At 46.0% G+C, this 20,971-nt stretch overlaps 1 protein-coding gene across 3 annotated transcripts in view; it reads left to right on the top strand.

The window, feature by feature from the left end:
• itga9 (integrin, alpha 9) overlaps positions 1 to 20,971 on the top strand; it is a 539,537-nt gene that overhangs the window by 96,864 nt on the left and 421,702 nt on the right. For all 3 annotated transcript variants that reach the window (XM_085993779.1, XM_085993778.1, XM_085993777.1), the window contains exons 11-12: positions 3,787 to 3,881; positions 11,517 to 11,607. In XM_085993779.1, the coding sequence (XP_085849905.1) occupies positions 3,787 to 3,881; positions 11,517 to 11,607 (186 nt within the window). The remainder of the gene's footprint in view (positions 1 to 3,786; positions 3,882 to 11,516; positions 11,608 to 20,971) is intronic.

Raw genomic sequence — 20,971 nt, 5'->3', positions numbered from 1 at the left:
TTCACTCACCTTGACCAGCCGTGTGAGGTCATTAAACGTTTTGCAACACTGGATCCAGGTCCTGGGGGCAACACTGGTGGCCGTGACAGATTGTGCCATCTCTTCCCAAATCCTTCTGGTGATGAGCTTCGATGGTGTCTTGCATCCCTCCGGGTAAAGGACAGCCCGCCTTCGTTGGACCCCCAGGACCAAGGCCTCCAGTGCAGCGTCGGAAAAACGTCTGGGTCTCTCTTGGCTGTTGGGCTATTGTATCTCCAGACTGACAATGAGCTGCTTCTGCAACCACCCCTTTAAGTAGCGCAGAGAGCCGAGACCAAACTTTATTGGCCAGTAGACTGTCCCCGATATTGCTCCCCCCCCGCCAATTGAGCACGAATTTTGCATGCTGCCTGCACCACTTAGAAGAGGCGTAGGTAAATATCGCTGGTCCGTGCCCCAGGCCTGTTTTTGGGCCTAATCCAATTTCTAGGCCTATATCTTTAGTCATCTAGGGAGCTGTAGCTTTGGATGCCCTTTTCCCCCCTCCTAGGAATGTGTCTAGTCTGTACCTGAACTATCTTCTCCTTGAAGGCCTCCCAATGCTCATTTATTATCTTACCTGCCAAACTTCGTTTCCAGTCCACCTGGGGCAGATCCCATTTCAACTCAATAAAATTAGCGCTCCTCCAGTTGAGTGTCTTCACCTTTGGTTGTTCCTTGTCCCTTTCCATAACTACTCACAATCTGATGATATTGTGATCACTGCAACTTGCGAGAAAGATGGGCACGGATTTGGGAGGCAACAACACTTTCAAGGATGTTGGAGAGGGAAGGGAGGTTGGAGATGGGACGGTAGTTTGCAAGGACAGAGGGGTCAAAGGTTGTTTTTTTGACGGCAGATTTGATGGAGAGGGGGACAGTACCTGAGGAGAGAGAACCGTTAACAATGTCAGCTAACATGGGAGCCAGAAAAGGAAGTCGGGTGGTCAGCAGTTTAGTGGACAAGATGTGCGTGGAGAGGTCATGAGGGGAGATCGGAGAGAAACTGGAGAAAGATGCGAGTTCAGGGCTAGGGCAGGGGGCAGCCTTACAGGATGTTTGGCCCAGTGGGCTAGGGGAAGGATGGGAAGTGGCAGAGGCAGCTGAACGGTTGGTCTCAATCTTAGAGACAAAGAAGTCCATGAGCTCCTCACCCTTGTTGTCGGAAGTGAGGGTGGAGGAGACAGAGGAGAGGGTTTTAAGAAGATGGCAAGCAGTAGAGAATAGAAGCTGGTGTTTATCTTTGCATTCCAGAATGATTTTGGAAAAGGCCAGGATTAGATGCTTAATATTCCTGGGTACAAGTTATTCAGGAATGATGGGGAAGAAAAAAGGAGGCGGGGTAGCAGTTTTGATTAAGGAAAATATTACATTGCTAGAAAAAGAGAATGTCCTTGAGGGACCAAAGACCGAATCTGTTTGGTTGGAGTTGAGGAACAATAGAGGAGCTATTATGCTACTTGGTGTATGTTATAGGTCACCAAAGGAGATCGAGGAACATATGTGGAAAGAAATTACTGAGAGGTGCAAGAACCATAGAGTAGTGATAATAACAGACTTTAACTACCCCAATATTGAATGGGGCAGTGATTGTGTTAAGGGCAGAGAAGGGGAGGAATTTCTGAAGTGCGTTCAGGAGAATTTTCTTGATCAGTATTTTTCTTGCCAACAAGGAAGGAGGCATTGCTGGATCTAGTCCTGGAGGATGAAGTGGGTCAAGTGGAGAATGTCACCGTTGGAGAGCATCTTGGCAACAGTGATCATAGTATTGTAAAGTTTTGATTAGTTATGGAGAAAGACAAGGAGCAATCTAGAATAAAATTACTGGCCACAATCTTCCAATCCTCCTTAGATACAGGGGTGGTGCCAAAGGACTGGAGGATTGCAAATGTTACACCTTTGTTCAAAAAAGAGGAGCAGGATAAACCTGGCAATTACAGGCCAGTCGGTTTAACGTCGGTGGTGGGGAAACTTTTAGAAACAATAATCCGTAAGAAAATTAATAGCCACTTGGACAAGCATAGACTAATAAAAGAAAGCCAGCACAGACTTGTTAAGGGCAAATCGTGTTTGACTAACTTGATTAAGCTTTTTGATGAGGTAACAGAGAAGGTGGATGAGGGCAGTGCGGTTGATGTTGTGTATATGGACTTTCAAAGGCGTTTGATAAAGTTCCACATACTAGGCTTGTTAGCACTGGGTCAATCTTACAAATTTGAGCCACTGACATGGCATTTCCCTGATTAGGAATAGTTTTGGAAAATCCTTTGAGACTCACTGACCCACGTGCCTGAATTTCTGTTCATGTGCTGAAGTTTCACACCGGGAACACAAATTTTAAATAATCTATCCTATGATTTTATAAAGTCAAATTCAAAGGACTGAAGGATGAGCTAAAGAAGAAGCAGAGAAGCGTTTTAATGCGTTCATGTGTGTGGGTGACAGTGACAAGGCGGCAATATTTATTGCCCATCCCTCATTGGCCGAGGGGCATTAAGAGTCAACCACATAGTGTGGGACTAGAGTCACACATCGGCCAGACCAGGCAGGACTGGCAGGTCCCTTCTCTGAAGGACACTAGTAAAGCAGTTTTGTTTTTACAACAATCTAACAGCTGTCATGCTCATTTATTCAGGTGCCAGCCCACAAATTACCAGATGTATTGAATTCTAATTCATAACTTGCCATGGTACATTTAGAATTCATGACCTCTGGGTTGTTAGTCCAGTACCACAATCACCAGACTCTAGTCCGGTACCACAATCACCAGACTCTAGTCCGGTACCACAATCACCAGACTCTAGTCCGGTACCACAATCACCAGACTCTAGTCCGGTACCACAATCACCAGACTCTAGTCCGGTACCACAATCACCAGACTCTAGTCCTGTACCACAATCACCAGACTCTTGTCCAGTACCACAATCACCAGACTCTAGTCCAGTACCACAATCACCAGACTCTAGTCCAGTACCACAATCACCAGACTCTAGTCCAGTACCACAATCACCAGGCTCTAGTCCAGTACCACAATCACCAGACTCTAGTCCGGTACCACAATCACCAGGCTCTAGTCCAGTACCACAATCACCAGACTCTAGTCCAGTACCACAATCACCAGACTCTAGTCCAGTACCACAATCACCAGACTCTAGTCCAGTACCACAATCACCAGGCTCTAGTCCAGTACCACAATCACCAGACTCTAGTCCAGTACCACAATCACCAGGCTCTAGTCCAGTACCACAATCACCAGACTCTAGTCCGGTACCACAATCACCAGACTCTAGTCCAGTACCACAATCACCAGGCTCTAGTCCAGTACCACAATCACCAGACTCTTGTCCAGTACCACAATCACCAGACTCTAGTCCAGTACCACAATCACCAGACTCTAGTCCAGTACCACAATCACCAGACTCTAGTCCAGTACCACAATCACCAGGCTCTAGTCCAGTACCACAATCACCAGACTCTAGTCCGGTACCACAATCACCAGACTCTAGTCCAGTACCACAATCACCAGACTCTAGTCCGGTACCACAATCACCAGACTCTAGTCCAGTACCACAATCACCAGGCTCTAGTCCGGTACCACAATCACCAGACTCTAGTCCGGTACCACAATCACCAGACTCTAGTCCAGTACCACAATCACCAGACTCTAGTCCAGTACCACAATCACCAGACTCTAGTCCAGTACCACAATCACCAGGCCCCCGTACCCATTTACCCGCTTTTAATGAAAGCTTTTTTTTTCCTTTTCAGATGTAGCGATTGGCGCGCCCAATGAAAATGATTATGGAGGAGCTGTCTACATTTACCATGGAGATGCCAATGGAATAGTCTCCAAATATTCAATGGTAACTGCTCATTGATTTCACTAACTATATCAGGGCCAGATCCCTTTGCACTGAGTGAGAAATACAGTGCAGGGTAGATTTTCCTTTCCCGTTCGTTCTGTCTGATTTTGGGCAGATCTAAGGTGGCTCATCATCACCAGCCATCACTTGCAGGATTTCTGGTGACGGCGCCAGTCAGTCAACCTTCCACTCGCCTTCTAGTGGAGAGGAAGGCCCCTTGCTGTGTGTTTTTGGAGGGAGTGAAAATGCCTGCTTCGGTTTTATTTTGAAGGAAGATCAAGCAGTACACTATGACTTAAACATTTGTGGCTAAAGAATGTGATCAGTGAACACCACTAGCTACAGACTGCGATGAACCACCTCTGCATGTAATAGATACTGTAAAATTCACTGTACCGGTTGCCTTTTCTTGACCCACGTGAACATTTTATACAAGGGTCCAATTGTGAATTGAGAGCCAATGTTAAAGTCCCGAGCGTGAGTTTTACACCACAGAGATTTTCAGGAATTTGCTGCTGTAGCTTTCAAATAACTCACTACAGCGCAAATGAATTACAGTTGCATCCTGATCAGTGCACAGATATTACACTGAGATTAAGATCTCTGCAAACTGCAGAGCAAAACAGTCAGCTGTAAATCTATTTAACTCTACTCCATTTATTACTGAGTTGCTCTAAATAGAAAACAACAGAAAATACTCAACAGATTTCAAACAAGTGATAAGCTTTGAAAACTCAATGGCCCAGAAATTCGGGTCGGGGGCTTCCCGCGGGTGCAAGCCCCCGACCTGCACTTACCTAGCGTGCCGGCCGTTGAGCTGTGGGCCCGCGTGGGATTCCGATCCTGGGCCTGCTCCAACTGCCGGCGCGCAGTGCTTGCGTATCCCAGCGGCGCAGTTAGTTCGATGCGTCCCCTGGGATCACGTGGGCCATGGAGAGCCAATTGTAGCAGGGAATGCTTCATTCATAAGTTTGACAGGAAGAGCTGTCAAACCTATAAATACTATAAGCCCCAAAACATCACTAAATCTTCAAATAAATGTTTAAAAAATCACATTTTTAAAATAACTGTAAATTACATGAAATAACTATTTTAAACAATAATTTAAATTTTTGAAAAAATTAATTACATTTTCTAACGGGGCTAAAAATAAACTTTAAATATTAAAAAATAATAAACCTGTGGAAAAAATGTTTTAATTTTAATTAATTCACCACTTACCTTGTTAAAAGCAGGCCTTGCGACTGCTTTTTAAAAGTGTAACTGCTGGAGACTTACCCTCCCGGAGAAACCTGAAAAAAAAACATAAGTTCGACGCGCACGCGCTGCCTCTCCGGCGCACGCGTTCGACCTGTGAACCCCTTCTTTCACGGGAACGGAAGTTCCGGTTTCCCGCGCATGCGCAGTGCATGCATGGAACCGGCACTTTCATTGGGCCTATGCGTGAGTACCCAGCGCGTACTCACCCGTGGGGACCCGAATTTCTGGATTATTATTTCTAGGTGACATTTGACCATGGATTGACTATTTAACGTGTCCAGCGAGGACTCATCAATTCAAAATTGTCACCAAGACAGTGAGGAGAGTGGTTAGGAGAAATTGCTTTGCCAGAAGGCTGTTGGAACAAGGAACAGTTTGCCGCAGGGAATGGTTGAGGCAGAGACTATTGCACCCTTTAAGGGAAAGGTTGTGGTACTGGATCAGTGTTTGGAGCAGCGGGAGATACAGGGCTATGAGAAGAGAGCAGGACAGTGAGGTTAATTTTGCATGGCTTTAGCAAAGAGCTGGCGTGGGCATGATGGGCTGAAAGGCCTCCATCTGTGCTATAAACCTCTCAATCTCATTGGCTGCAGCTGGGAAACGGAGACAAAAAATGTTAATCAGGTCCTGCCGTTAAATTCGGCAGGGCCTGAGGGAAACCCATTCTTCCAGGTTTCCCGACTGCAAAACAGCACCCCACCCCCCCCACCCCGCCTCCAAGTTAATATCGGGCCATGGTCTATGGAGCTGATGGGCTGAGCACGTTTCTCTTCTGTGCTTTCTAATGGGATTTTTTAAAATTAGAATGCTGTAAAAGCAATCACAGAAGTACATAATGTCCTAGTGGTTCCTTTAGTGTAAATCATAAATCTTTAAGCCTAGGTGAAGGCAATGGCTGGTGGCTTGCAAAGGGTGCCTTTAAATTCGTTGCAGTTGTAAGTGATCAGAACCATATGTTTGTGGAAGTAATAGAGAGGCCAGGTACTGACATGAGGTCAGCTCTGTACAGCGTGTGCTTAAAGGACTGATGATTTACAGGGTGCCGTCATCATTTATTCACCCTGGAAGTTTACAGCAAAGAGGTGGCCATTCAGCCCATCATGCCTGCACTGATGTTTGTCTTGAGCAATCCAAAAGTAACTCTGTTGCATTAGTCAGCACATGGCTCCCCCGTAGGTCATGAGTGTGTGGGGTGTGAGTGTGTGGGGGCGTGTTTGTGTGGGTGTGAGTGTGTGTGTGTGTGGGTGTGTGTTAGTGTGTGGGGGCGTGTTTGTGTGGGTGTGAGTGTGTCTGTGTGTGTGGGGTGTGGGTGTGTGTGTGTGGGTGTGTGTGTGAGAGTCTGTGTGTGTGTGCGTGTGTGTGTGTGTGTCTGTATGTGTGTGTTTGTGTGTGTGTGTGTCTGTGTATGTGTGTGTCTGTCTGTGTTAGTGTGTGTGTGTGTCTGTGTGTGTGTGTCTGTGTGTGTTGTGTATGTGTGTGTGTGTGTGTGTGTATGCATGTGTGTGTGTGTCTGTCTGTGTGTGTTGTGTATTTTTCAGCGGGTGAATTACAATTGGCCTCAGTACCTCCCGACTGGGAGGTAAAAAGTCCCTGGTGATCAGTATCCAGTAAATCCTGCTGGAACGTGAGTATATGTGATTGGTGAGCGAGGACAGGGTTGGGCTGAGCTATGATGCTCCTTGTGGTTGAATTACCTTATTTCACCCATTATCGAGGCTCACGCATGAATAATGAACACTTGGGTGAAGTATTGGCGGGCTGGTGGAACCCTTAAAACTCCCCCAGCATGAGTCAGCACCCGTCGAGGGGTTGAGTTGCAAAGATCAAAATATCAGCTGTAGGAATTGAAATATTGATATTAGTGACTCGCAGCATACTCCAGATATATAGTGGCATAGTGGTTAGCACTGTTGCCTCACAGCGCCAGGGACCCGGGTTCGAATCCGGCATCGGGTGACTGTCTGTGTGGAGTTTGCACATTCTCCCCGTGTTTGCGTGGGTTTCCTCCGGGTGCTCCGGTTTCCTCCCACAGTCCAAAGATGTGCGGGTTAGGTTGATTGGCTATGATAAATTGACCCTTAGTGTTAGGGGGATTAAATACGTGGGGTTACGGGGATAGGGTGAGATATGTGTTGGTGTAGGAGTTACGGGGATCGGGTGGGATATGTGCCGGTGCAGGCTCGATGGGCCGAAATGGCCTCTATCTGCACTGTGGGGTTTCTGTGATTCTATGATCAGTTGAAGTGACAGTCCATCGTAAACCAGTGACTTTTAAACTTTTTCATATAGTGTATATTCTGTAAGTATTGACACACACCCAGGGTCCCCAATCCTAACTCCTGAAAGGCAATTCCAGTTACTCAAAGGAAAACAGGACTATCACTGCAGAAAGCAGCTTTTATTAGTGTACAACAGCAGAAATAACACGTTAGTATGTCAACAGGTACAGAATAATACAGAACTTTTATGGTCCTGGGGCAACCTCCCAGGAATCCCTGTTTGAAAACCCATGTTGTAATTGATGTACTTTGCATAGGTGTTTACCAAGGAAGAGGACTTTGCCAAAGCTATGGTAAACTAGGGGGCTGTTTGGATCCTGGATGAGATAAAAATAGATAAAGGAGAGGTACTAGACAGGCTGGCAGTAATTAAAGTGGATAAGTCACCCGGTCTGGATGGGATGCATCCAAGGTTACTGAGGGAAGTAAGGGTGGAAATTGCGGAGGTGCTGGCTTCAATCTTCCAATCCTCCTTAGATACGGGGGTGGTGCCAAAGGACTGGAGCATTGCAAATGTTACAAAAAAAGGGGAGAAGGATAAACCCAGCAATTACAGGCCAGTCAGTTTAATATCGGTGGTGGGGAAGCTTTTAGAAACAATAATCCGGGAGAAAATTAACAGCCGCTTGGACAAGCACGGACTAATAAAGGAGAGCCAGCACGGATTTGTTAAGGGCAAATTGTGTTTGACTAACATGATTGAGTTTTTTGATGAGATAACAGAGGGGGTGGATGAGGGCAGTGCAGTTGATGTTGTGTATCTTGACTTTCAAAAGGCGTTTGATAAAGTACCACATACTAGGCTTGTTAGAAAAATTGAAGGCTTGGGGATATAAGGGGCAGTAGTAACATGGATCCAAAATTGAGTAAGGTGTAGAAAATAGCGAGTTCTGGTGAATGGCTGTTTTTGGACTGGAGTGAGGTATACACTGGTGTTCTCCAGTACAAGGACCACTGCTGTTTTTAATGTCTTGGACTTGGGAGTACTGGGCACAATTTCAAAATTTGCAGATTAAATGAAACTTGGAAGTGTAGTAAACAATGAAGATGATAGTAATAGACTTCAAGAGGACATAGACAGGCTGGTGGAATGGGCAGACACATGGCAGATGAAATTCAGTGCAGAGAAGTGGGAGGTGATACATTTTGGTAGGAAGAATGAAGAGAGACAGTACAAGCTAAACGGTACAATTTTAAAGGTGATGCAAGAGAGAGACCTGGGGGTGTTTGTGCACAAATCTTTGAAGGTGGCAGGACAGGTGAACAAAGCAATTAATAAAGCACGTGGGAACCTGGGCTTTATAAATAGAGGCAGAGAGTGCAAAAGCCAGGAAGTTGTGCTAAACCTATGTAATCAATAGTTTGGCCCCAGCTGGAGTATTGTGTCCAATTCTGGGCACCACACTTTAGGAAGAACATGAAGACTTTGGAGAGGGTGCAGAAGAGATTTACTAGAATGATTCCAGGGATGAAGAATTGGCAAAGACAATCAGGTCCATCCAGATATGGTGTAAAAACGTAAACTATTTACACACACCTTAACGGTGCCATTACCTGGGAGAGGCAAAAGAGAAAAACAACCTGAGGCCAATTTAGGAAAATTCCTCTTAGAATGGTTACAGCATAGGAGGAGGCCATTCGGCCCATCAAGCCCATGCCGGCTCTTTGCAAGAGCACCTCAGCTAGTCCCACAAGACAGGAGTTATTCATTCTTCCATAGATTAGGCTTTTATTCCCTGGAGTGGAGAAAATCAAGGGGTGATCTAACTACCATGTTTAAGATAATTGAAGTTGATAGGGTAAATAGAGAGAGAAACTACTGCCTCTGGTGGGTGAGCCCAGAACAAGGGGGCACAACCTTAAAATTAGAACTAGGCCGTTCAGGGGTGATGTCAGGAAGCACTTCTTCACACAAAGAGTAGTGGAAATCTGGAACTCTCGCCCCCAAAAAGCTGTTGTGGCTGGGGGGGTCAATTGAAAATTTCAAAACGGAGATATAGATAGATTGTTAGGGAAGGGTATCAAGGGATTTGGAACTCAGGCAGATAAATGAGAGTTCAGACACAGATCAGTCATGATCTAATTGAATGGCGGAACAGGCCCCCGAAGGTCCAGGGCACGTGATAGATCATTACTTATCAGCATCCCAGCTAAGGTTGTTGTCCTTAGAGCAGAGCAGGCTAAGAGGAGATGTTTAAAATCATGAAAGGTTTGGATAGGGTAAATAAAGAGAAACTGTTTGCATTGGCAGGATGGTCGATAACCAGAGGACACAGAGTTAAGGTGATTGGCAAAAGAACCAGAGGTGACATGAGGGAAAACTTTTTTAAACGACGAATAATTAGGATTTGAAATGCACTGCCTGATAGGGTGGTGGAAACAGATTTAATAGTAGCTTTCAGAAGGGAATTGGATAAATACTTGAAGGAGAAAAAATCGCAGGGATATGGGGAAAGAGTCGGGGAGTGGGACAAACTGGATTGCTCTTCGAAAGAGCCGGTGCAGACTCAATGGGCTGAATGGCCTTCTTCTGTGCTGTACTATTTATTCTATGATTCTATGATTATGATCACATTTTAGTCTAAAGAGTGAATTCTGATTGAACATGACTGAATCTGAAGAAGAGAATTTGTTCTGATTTTCAGTGAGCAAAGCGACAGCACACTGCGGGTGTGAGTTTCACTTTTATTACTGGGCGAAAAATAGGGGATAGAGACTGACCAGTCTGTTTTACACCTCGCCCACTTGATGTCAATGGCAAAGAAAATAGGTTGAGGTGTAAAATGGTTTGCTGAATCGCCATCATTCGTTTTTCGCCCAGCAATAGAAGTGATAATTACCCCTGGCCTTTATCAAAACTACCTCAAACTTGGTTCTTTAATTCCATCAATGGCATTGAAAACAAATCATGACTGCTGCTCAGGCCATGAGAGCTAGGGCAAGGCTCAAAGGTCCATGGAGCCTGTACTGTTTTATGGCTTTCAAAGCACTCATACTGATGTAGTCCAAAAAGAAATGAAATGTCACTGCAGTCAAACAGACAACATTTCTGATATTTTACACTGTGCGTGAAATTGTCTCCTTGTCTGCTTTAGAGCTCATAGTGACATAATGATGTCCAGTGCCTGTGCGTCACTGGGCAATACTTAACATTATAGCACTTGGGACCATCGATGTCAGGAGGTAAATTAATAATGGAGCTGTTTGATGCCTTACTCAGAGGTGTGGTATCTGGAATCCCTGCCTAGAGCCTCGTGTCAACTCAAACATCAGGACCTAGAAATTTGGTGGGCTGCGCCACCAGTTAGCGCCCAAAGAGGGCACTTAGTGGGTTTAGCGCCACTGGCCACGCCTCCCGTGAAATTTAGTGGGGTGCGAATGGCGGCGCTAGCTGTTAGCGCTGCGCCGCCACCGATGATGTCATCGGTGTGCGCAGCGCCCCGCTACCACCCCGATCGCGAAATTTGGTAGCGCCCCCTGCTGTAATGCCAGTCGCAATTTGCGACCGGTTCGGGGGGGGCTACCTGCGGCGGTAGAGGCGCTGAGGTGCGGGGCGGCTATTTTTTTTGCTGGCCGCCTGCCAGCACCTCCTCGCGCAGCCGTCCCTGGCCTCCTGAGCTCCCCCCCCCCGCGTTGTGCCGGCTGTCTCCCAAGAGCCTGACACTTTTCCTCGGTGCCGGGCTCTTTTGCCGGCACTCGCGATCGCTGATCGCGCTTGCAGCAGGCCCCTCCCCTTTAAGAAGGGGAAGAAGGCCTGCAGTACCACAGCACGCCGTGCCGCAGCATGTGGCGCTGCGGCATGTTGCACTGCGAACTTCAGTTGCAGCGCCCCAAGACGGATGCGGGGCACCTCGAGTAGCGCCGCGCTTCCATTTGGGGCGCTCAAACTGAATTTCTGACGGGCGCTCGCAACTCCTTCCGGGGCGGTACTTCCGGCGCGACCACCGAATTTCGAGGCCCAGATGTATTAAATGATACTAGCTTATGTTTCCTCTGAAGCCAGAACTTTGTTGCCCCCCTTACATGCAGTAGCCTCTTCAGAGTAAAAAATGATCTTGTTGTTTGTCTAATGCCTGCTACACCTTCACTCCTCTAGAGGCTGTCGGGGCAGACGATCAGTCCGCTGTTGCGCATGTTTGGCCAGTCTATATCGGGAGGAGTGGACATGGATGGAAATGCTTATCCAGGTATGTGAGCTGAAAGCCATGTTCTAAAATGTTAGGTTTATTGTGTCTTGTCTCCTGGCCAGAATCTTTGAAGGATGGCCTGAGCTGTTTGGTTTCAGTAAGTCGACTTGCTTATCCTTTTGGCTTCATGTTCTGCAGTAGATTGGAACTTGGATGTAGTTTGTTTCCATTATAAGACATGTTTTGTGCATTCTTTACCGCTGAAGCAGTTTGCAGTATATTATGCCTGTTTTGAGTACAAATGGATATTTAATACTATACAGTCGGAGAATCATGGTTTATATTACAATCTGGACCAGATCAGACTACCTCCTAACGCAACCCTTTCTCAACTCGATCATACCCTCCTGGAACTACCTTCTATCCTGAATCGCCATTCATAAATATTTGCTGAGTATTGCGTTGGTACATTGGAATGGGAGTAGGTCATTCAGCCCCTCGAGCCTGTTCTGGCATTCAGTTAGATTATAGCTGATCTGTATCTTAATTCCATTTACCCCTTTTGGCTCCATAACCATCAACACCCTTACCTAACAAAAATCTATCAATCTCAGATTTGAAATTTTCAATTTTCAATCGCTCGTTTTTCGCCTGGTGATAATAGTCACTGGGGGAAAGATTCAGTTGTTTGCGCCTCCCGTTAGTGCCTTAAGAGGGCGCTAATGGGGCACAAAGCAACTAGCGCCTGGGCGCGGCGATGTTTGCACCGCTCGCGAAATTAACTAGACATTTTGTGGCGGCGCTAAACAGACCGCCACGATCTCCTGCGCCGGCAGATCGTGACGTCAGTTGAGTGCGCAACGCACCGTTAGCGCCCCGGACTGGATATTGAGTGGCGCCCCCTGCCTTACTGCCTGCCGCTAGCAACGACAGATTGAGGGGAGCGTTGTACAGTCAGAAAGGGACTGGGGGAGCGCTATTGAAAGGTGACCGCTTCCTGCCTTTTTTTGTCGGTGACATTTTTGCACCACGCATTCTGAGAGAGAGAGAGAGACTTCTGGAGAGATTCAACGCTGTGTGAAGGAGTTTTGAGTACTGAGCAGCACTTTGCAGGTTTATTTTGATTTGCCCTTCCTTGCTTCACCCGCACTCTGAGGTAGCGCCTCACTCCTCGGCGTTAGCGCCTTAAGAGAGGTGTGTAGCATCTGATTTAGCGCTCCAATCATCTTCAGGGGCGATAAAAGCCAAGTTTGCCGTCGGAAGCGATAATTAGCGCCAGGCGCTAAACTTTGCGCACGGCCGATAATGGCGCCCCAAACGGGGCGATACCGAATTTTTCCCCCAATTTTTTTTGGAGGGGGAGAGTTCCAGATTGCCACAAACCTTTTTTTTTTTAAAGAAGTGCTTCCTGACATCATTCCTAGCTCTAATTTTAAGGTTGTGCCCCCTTGTGCTGGATTCCCCCATCAAAGGAAATAGTTTCTCTTTACCTTATCAAATCCTTTAATCATCTTAAACACTTCAATTATTCTGGTACTCGCCATAGTGCATATTCAACAATGTTTGGACATAGTTGTAGATATGATTTACCGCTTCTGGCACTAAGATTTGCACATAGGGAGCACATATCTAAGCAATGCAACAGTGGAGATCGGAGTGTGCCCCATGTGATTTTCCACCCTTAATAGTTGGAAAATCACATGGGCCGTGCTGTCCTCCGTGGCCCTATTCCCAATATGCACTTCTTGTCTGTATCGAGAGTGCTAATGCATAAAACTTACCTCAGAGTAATGAGCATTCTCACTATACGCGGTGGCTGTGTCACTATCGTCAGTCCTCGTGTTTGGAACCAGGATTTAGTATTCGATATGACAGGGTTAATTAAGCCTCTGGGGAGCAGTGATCATAATATGATAGAATTTTATGTTGAGTTTGAGAGTGATTTAGTTAATTCCGAAACTCCAAGTTTGCAGACGACACAAAGCTGGATGGGCGTGTGTGCTGTGAGGAGGATGCAGAGAAACTCCACGATGATTTGAACAGGTTGGGTGATTGGGCAGATGCATGGCAGATGCAGTAGAATGTGGATAAAGGCGAGGTTATCCACTCTGGTGGCAAAAACAGGAAGGCAGATTATTATCTGAATGGCAATATTGGGAGAAGGAGATGTGCAACGAGACCTGGGTGTCTTGTGCACCAGTCACTGAAGGTAAGCATGCAGGTGCAGCAAGCGGTTAAGAAGGCAAATGCTATGTTTGCCTTTGTAGCGAGATTCAAGTACAGGAGCAAGGATGTCTTGCTGCAGTTGTACAGGGCCTTGGCGAGACCACACCTTGAGTATTGTGTGCAGTTTTGGTCGCCTTATCTGAGGAAGGATGTTCTTGCTATGGAGGGAGTGCAGCGAAGATTCACCAGACTGAAACCTGGGATGGCAGGAATGACATATGAGGAGAGATTGGGTCGATTGGGCTTATATTCGCTGGAGTTTAGAAGAATGAGAGGGGATCTCCTTGAAACATAAAATTCTAACAGGACCAGACAGACTAGATGTAGGAAGGATGTTCCTGATGGCGGGGGAGTCCAGAACCAGGGGTCACAGTCTAAGGATAAGGGTAAGCCATTTAGGACTGAGATGAGGAGGAATTTCTTCACCCAGAGAGTGGTGAACCTGTGGAATTCTCTACCACAAAAGGCAGTTGAGGCCAATATATTCAAGAAGGAGTTAGATATATTTCTTAAGGCTAAAGGGATCAAGGGATATGGGGAGAAGGCAGGGACAGGGTACTGAATTTGGATGATCAGCCATGATCTCATTAAATGGAGGAGCAGTCTCGAGGGGCCGAATGGTCTACTCCTGCTCCTATCCTCTATGTTTCTCTGAAACGAGGGTCCTAAACCTGAACAAACTACTTAGGTATGAGAGGTGAGTTGGCTAAGATAGATTGGTGAACTAGATTTTAAAATATGACAGTAGAAAAGCAATGGCAAGCATTTAAAGAAATAATTCATAATTCGCAATGAATATACATTTCCTTCAGGAATAAAAACACCACTGGGAAAAACGTTCCAACCATGGCTAACAAGAGAAATTAAAGATAGTATTAGATTAAAAGAAGAGGCTTATAATGAAGCCAAAAAGAGTAGTAAGCCTGAGGATTGGGTGGATTTTAGAATTCAGGAAAGGAGGGCCAAGAAAATGATAAAGAAAGGGAAAATAGAATATGAGAGTAAACTAGCGAGAGACATAAAAACAGACTGTAAAAGCTTCTATAGGTATGTAAAAAGGAAAAGATTAGCGAAAGTAAATGTGGGTCCCTTACAGGCTGAGACAGGGAAAATTATAATGGGGAATAAGGAAATGGCAAAGAAATTAAACAAATACTTTGGGCTCGATTTTAACAGCCCTGAGGAGGCGGGTTTAGAGGCATATCAGCTGCTAAAATCAGAAAACATGGCTTCAGACACCCAACACGCCTCCATCCTGCCCCCACGCGATTTTCGTGAGTGTCTGTTCAGCCGCTCCCAAACTGACCCGACTCCAACTGGTGGGACAGGTAGTTAAGGCAGTTAAGAGCCTGTTAACTGCCTTGATAATCCTATTTTGATAGAGTTTTCCCATTTTTGTGCCTCTGGCTCCTGTTTCCCGTCTTGTCAGAAATAGTCCGGCTGCAAGGAGACGAGTTGGTGGAGGACATGATCTGTAGTCATTATTGGTGCAGAACTTTAAAAGCGTTCCTGTAACATGGCTGGCATTCAAATTCAACAACTTTGTTGTTGGAGGTTTGGGATAAGATTTAGCAAATCTATTGACCTTGTGACTGGTCAAGCTGACACACATCTGCTGTTTGAACTGATTGGAATAATTTCAGGCCACTTTGAGCGTGCGCTTGCACGCTTCTTGCCTCAACTGGAATCTGTAACAACGGGGTGGGAACCGTTTACATCCTCTCATCCTGGTCGTCAGATTCGGAGGAAGAGCAGCGCGGCTTCGTGCTGCCGGATGAACAAGTGGCTCAGTACACAGCCCCCTTGGAGGACGAGGAAGAGGACGGGGAGTGACGCCATGTGGGGCCGGACGTGGCCAATCCAGCAGCAGGCGACCACATTGCTGGTCGTCAGTCAAGGGATGCACTCATCCATGCCAGATTCACATAAGCTTACGCTTCAACCAGAGGTGGCTGGCACATGGAGATGAATATAAGTCTGACATTCTCAAAACCCCAGGCATCATCTGTCCAATAAACGATGGTTTGCGCTCAGTGTCACCACCAACATTCTACATGGAAATCGCCCCGAGCCCTCACTCTCGAACTTCCATTTCTCAGAACACAGAGGCCGCACTTTAGGTGATCTCAGCAGATCATTAAACCTTTTTCCACACTGAACCCATGTGCGTCTGCACACAGACCTCGAGCTCACCTCCTCAGCAATTTGCAGCCAAGCTGCCTTGGTTTGCTGAGGAGGCCTCCTCCTTCCATTTCCAGGGAAGAGGAGCTCCTGACGTCCTCTAACTCCCTCAACAAGAGCATGGAGAGAGCCCTCATTGACCCTGGGAGCAGCCTTAGTTAGTGGGGCTGCCGTTTTTGCAGCAGCCAGCACATTTCAGAGAAAAAAGCATTAATATTACTAAGCCAATGATTGGAACAAATCTGGCATCTTTTTCATTTCATAGACAGATAATAAATTGATATATAAAAAAATCATAAATATCTTTCTGGAATAATATGACCAGCAATTTCATTCATTAAATTTTGTTCAGAACAGATGCTGTCAACTCTCCTTTCTTCTATAATACAGCACCAATCCATCCCATTGACATTTTTTCCAAAGGGGACATGGCCCCTTTAAGTTTTCATTTAAACAACGCGTTATCAAACGCGAGAAACTGACGGCCTCCAAGCAATTGCCTGGAGGGACCCGCACGTCGGCCGGAACGAGGCCAATCAAACCAAAATAGTAACTGATGGGAGGCGGCTGCCGGGAGCAGGTCAGAAAGCTGCCGAGCAGCGGGCCCGCCCTCAACCCGCCTCCATTAGTAAAATCGAGCCCTTTGTGTCTGTCTTCACCCTTGACGCCTCTGACCTTGCAAACTACCGCCCCATCTCCAACCATCCTTGTTTTCAAATCCCTCCATGGCCTCGCCCCTCCCTATCTCTGTAACCTCCCCCAGCCCTACAACCCTCTGAGATATCTGCGCTCCTCCAATTCCGTCCTCTTGAGCATTCTGAATTTTAATTGCTCCACTATTGGTGGCCGTGCCTTCAGCTGCCAAGGCCCTAAGCTCTGGAATCCTCTCCCTAAACCTCACCGCCTCTCTACCTCTCTTTCCCCCTTGAAGACACTCCTTAAAACCTATCTCTTTGACCTCATCTGCTTTAATACCTCCTTATGTGGCTCGGTGTCAAAATTTTGTTTGATGACGCTCCTGTGAAGCGCCTTGGGACATTTTACTATGGTAAAGGCGCTATATAAATGCAAGTAGTTTTTGTTGTTGGATGTCGGACAAGCAGTGTGACAAATCAGAGACAGTGGAGGGGTCGAGAGAAGTGGTGGTGAGGTAGAGCTGGGTGTCGTCAGCGTACATGTGGAACCTGACGTGTTTTCGGATGGTGTCGCCGAGGGGCAGCATGTAGATGGGAAATAGGAGGGGGCCAAGGATAGATCCTTGGGGGATTCCAGAGGAAACGGTGTGGGAGCGGGAAGAGAAGCCGTTGCAGGTGATTCTCTGGCTACGACTATGTAGATAAGAATGGAGCCAGACGAGGGCAGTCTCACCCAGCTGGATGTCGGAGAAGCGTTGGAGGAGGATGGTGCGGTGAACCGGGTCAAAGCTGCAGACAGGTCGAGACGGATGAGGAGGGATAGTTTACCACGGTCACAGTCACATAGGTTGACATTTGTGGCTTTGTTAAGAGCTGTCTCAGTACTGTGGCGGGGCGGAAACCTGATTGGAGGGATCAAACAATGAGTTGCAGGAATGATGGGCAGGCGACAACATGTTCAAGGATTTTGGAGAAGAAAGGGAGTCTGGAGATGGGACAGTAGTATCTTAACTGTCCTGTAATCCCTTATGATCAAATCTTTTCCAATAATGTTCTACATGGCACTTTGTCAAAGGCTTTTTAGGAAATCTAGGATACAATATCAACGGGTTTCCTGAAGCCATGCTGGGAATCCTTAAAAAAAACACTGACCTCTTTAAGTGATCATAAATCACATCCCTACAGCCAATGTCAATCTGTCAGGCCTGTAATTCACAGGGCCCAAGTTCTTTTTCTTTTTAAGTAATATGACCATAGGAACCTCTCTCAGTCTATTGGAACCGGTCCAGACCTCAATAAGTTATTGACTATATATGAGGCACTGGCTCACCTACAACTTCCTCCATTTCCTTAAGCACTCTGGAGTAAATGGAATCGGGTCCTGCAGCACAATCAGCTTTAAGTGACTTAATCTTAGCTGAGACAATCTCTGTAGTTCCTTCTGTTAAAGCAACTCTAACTGAGCACCGATCCTGAACTGCTGTGAGCACCATCGTACCTTGGGAAGTGAAAATCTATACAAAGGTGGAATGATCTTTAAACATTCTACATTTTTTTTTCGCATTTCTTAGTACTAATGCCTGAATATGGTAAAAACGTTTGCATTTTGTTTAACTCCTGGAGCCACAATGATGTTAATATATAGGGTAACATTCACCCATCACCCCTGTGCTCACTGACCTATGTTGGCTCCCAGTCCACCAAGCCCTCCCTATCTCTGGAACCTCCTCCAACCTCTGAGAACTCACCGTTCCTCCAGCTCTGGCCTCTTGTAGCACCCCCCACTTTCTTTACCCTACAATGGTGGCCACGCCTTCAGTTGTATAGGGCCAAAGCTATGGAAGTTGCTCCCTTAACCTCTCCACCTCTCTACCTCTCCTCCTTTAAGAAGCTCCTTAAAACCTGTCTTTTTGGCCCGTAATTTCTGATCGGAGGCTTCCTGCGTGCGGAGCTCTCCTATCAGGGAAAAAATCTACGCTCTTACCTGAAGGCTCCCGAGGTCCGGACACTTCCGATCCTGGGCCTCTCCACAGTCGAAATGCACAGGGCCCACGTATCCCAGGGGCGCAGGCGGTTCGCAAACGTCCCTGGGATCACGCAGGTCAGGCCAGCTAATAGGAGAAGGGAATCTCCCTTCATACTTTTGACAGATCGACCCGTCAAATATATGAATGGAGATCACCCCAAAAACACAGTAAATCATTAAATAAATTTTTTAAAAACCATCACGTTTTAAAAATGAGTTAAAATTACATTAAATTTAATATTTTAAACAAAAATGTAATTTTTTGAAAAAGTATTTAAAGTTCTTTACGGGGCTAAAAATAAACTTACCTTTTTTTAAAAGTATTTTTAAAATTATAAATGAGTGGAAAAAAAATGTAAAACTTTTTTTTCAACTCAAAACAAGGCTTTTACCAGGCGTTAGATTTCTAAGTGTTTTCAGCGGGCGGAGGTTGTGCAGAAAGCGGAACTCTCCCACCGCAGAGACCCTTCTCCAGGGCAGGCGGAGGATCTGTCAGAAGTGCCGGTTTTCAGCCCGTGCGCTTGGCATGCCTGAAACCGGCATTTCCGATGTCCCTACGGGTGTGTACACAGCTCATACCCACCTGTAGGCATCGGAAAATACGGGGCATATTTCCTTACGTGGCTCGCCGGGAAATTTTGTCTGAAAACGTTCCTGTGAAGCGCCTTGTGGCATTTTACCATGTTTTAGGCGCGATATAAATGCAAGTTGTTGTTGTTTTAATGTTACACACGGATGGAAAAGAAAGTGACAAAATGTCAGATTTTAACAAAGGATAACTCTGAAGCTAGCTTATTACCTTATTGAAAGAGGGAAATTACGAGCAGATGATTAAAATAACAGTGAAACCACGACCAGGGCAGTAACACACATGGAAAAGAAGAAAGAAAGATTTACATTTATACAGTGCCTTTCGCGACCACCGGACGTCTCAAAGTGCTTTACAGCCAATGAAGTACTTTTTGAAGTGTTGTCACTGTTGTGATGTGGGAAACGTGGCAGCCAATTTGTACACAGCAAGCTCCCACAAACAGCAATGTGATAATGACCAGAAAATCTGTTTTTGTTATGTTGGTTGAGGGATAAATATTGGCCAGGACACCCGGGGAGAACTCCCCTGCTCGTCTTCGAAATAGTGGCCGTGGGATCTTTTACATCCTCCTGAGAGAGCAGACGGGGCCCTCGGTTTAACGTCTCATCCGAAAAATGACACCTCCGACAGCACAGCACTCCCTCAGCACTGCACTGGGAGTGTCAGCCTAAATTTTTTAAGGTGGGACTTGAACCCACAACCTTCTGACTCAGAGGCAAGTGTGCGACCAACTGAACCACAGCTGACACTGACGTTAAACAGAAATGTACAGCTAGTACTGCATGACAGGCATAACATTAGTTGGATACTTCTTTGAGCGCACCAACTCATCTTGTGAATGAGTCATTACAAACAATTACTGCTAAACCCTTTTCCTGCTTTGTCCAATGATGTTGGATTTTAGAAGTTGTGAGGATTAGTCTATTTGGTGGGGGGGGGGGGGGAAACCGATGACTGCACTATACTGAGAGAGGATTCTGGGGGAGGACAGTCTGGAGAAGCTAGGCAGTAGAAGTGGGTGATAATGAGAACCATACTATAGAGACTGTCCTCCAACTCAGCAGCCAAACAGCCTTAGAGAAGAATCACTCGTCATAGCTGAGAAGTTCATAATGAGTGCGAGTGATATATTTCTTGATTTATTTAAACTGTTTGCTTTTTAGTTTTGTCGGTTTTAAAAATATAGCAATATTTAAAGACTTTTTTTTTGCCATTTTAAAATAAAAGTTCCAGTCTTTTCAAATGGCCTATCTGCCATGCAGTGTTTAGTCGGTTGTAATGCATTTTTATGCAAGTCCATAATTAACTTGTGGTTAACTATCGGATATTTTACATATCCTCCCCCCCTCGCCCGCTGATGAGCGCAACCTGAAATATTCACGTCTAAGAATCTCGCAGTTTGTAGCATATTAAGGACACTCTCTTGTTGCATGTTGCTGCTTATTTTGGGCCCTTGCTCTCCAATCAGTGTATTAGCTTTCTTCCTGTCATAGCTAAGGGTGTGTTTGTTGGTTGCCCGTAGTACACACTCAACTGTCCAGCATTTTGTGTGTAGTGAAAACTCTCGTTTTGTTTCGAGTTGGTAAACTAATATGAATATAGTACTCTCCCTGCATTTGAAGATGTACAAGCAATGTACAAGCATTTTGAGTAGATATTTTGGTAAAACTTTGTTCATAGAAACAGAAAAATAGGAGCAGGAGTAGGCCATTTGGCCCTTCGAGCCTGCTCCGCCATTCAATATGATCATGGCTGATCCTCTAT

Source organism: Somniosus microcephalus, chromosome 7 (genome assembly GCF_052327205.1).
Source record: "Somniosus microcephalus isolate GS21.2 chromosome 7, FLI_Smic_1.0, whole genome shotgun sequence".
NCBI lineage: Eukaryota > Metazoa > Chordata > Chondrichthyes > Squaliformes > Somniosidae > Somniosus > Somniosus microcephalus.
Note: the sequence above shows the minus strand (reverse complement) of the source record. Positions and strands in the feature narration are given on the sequence as shown.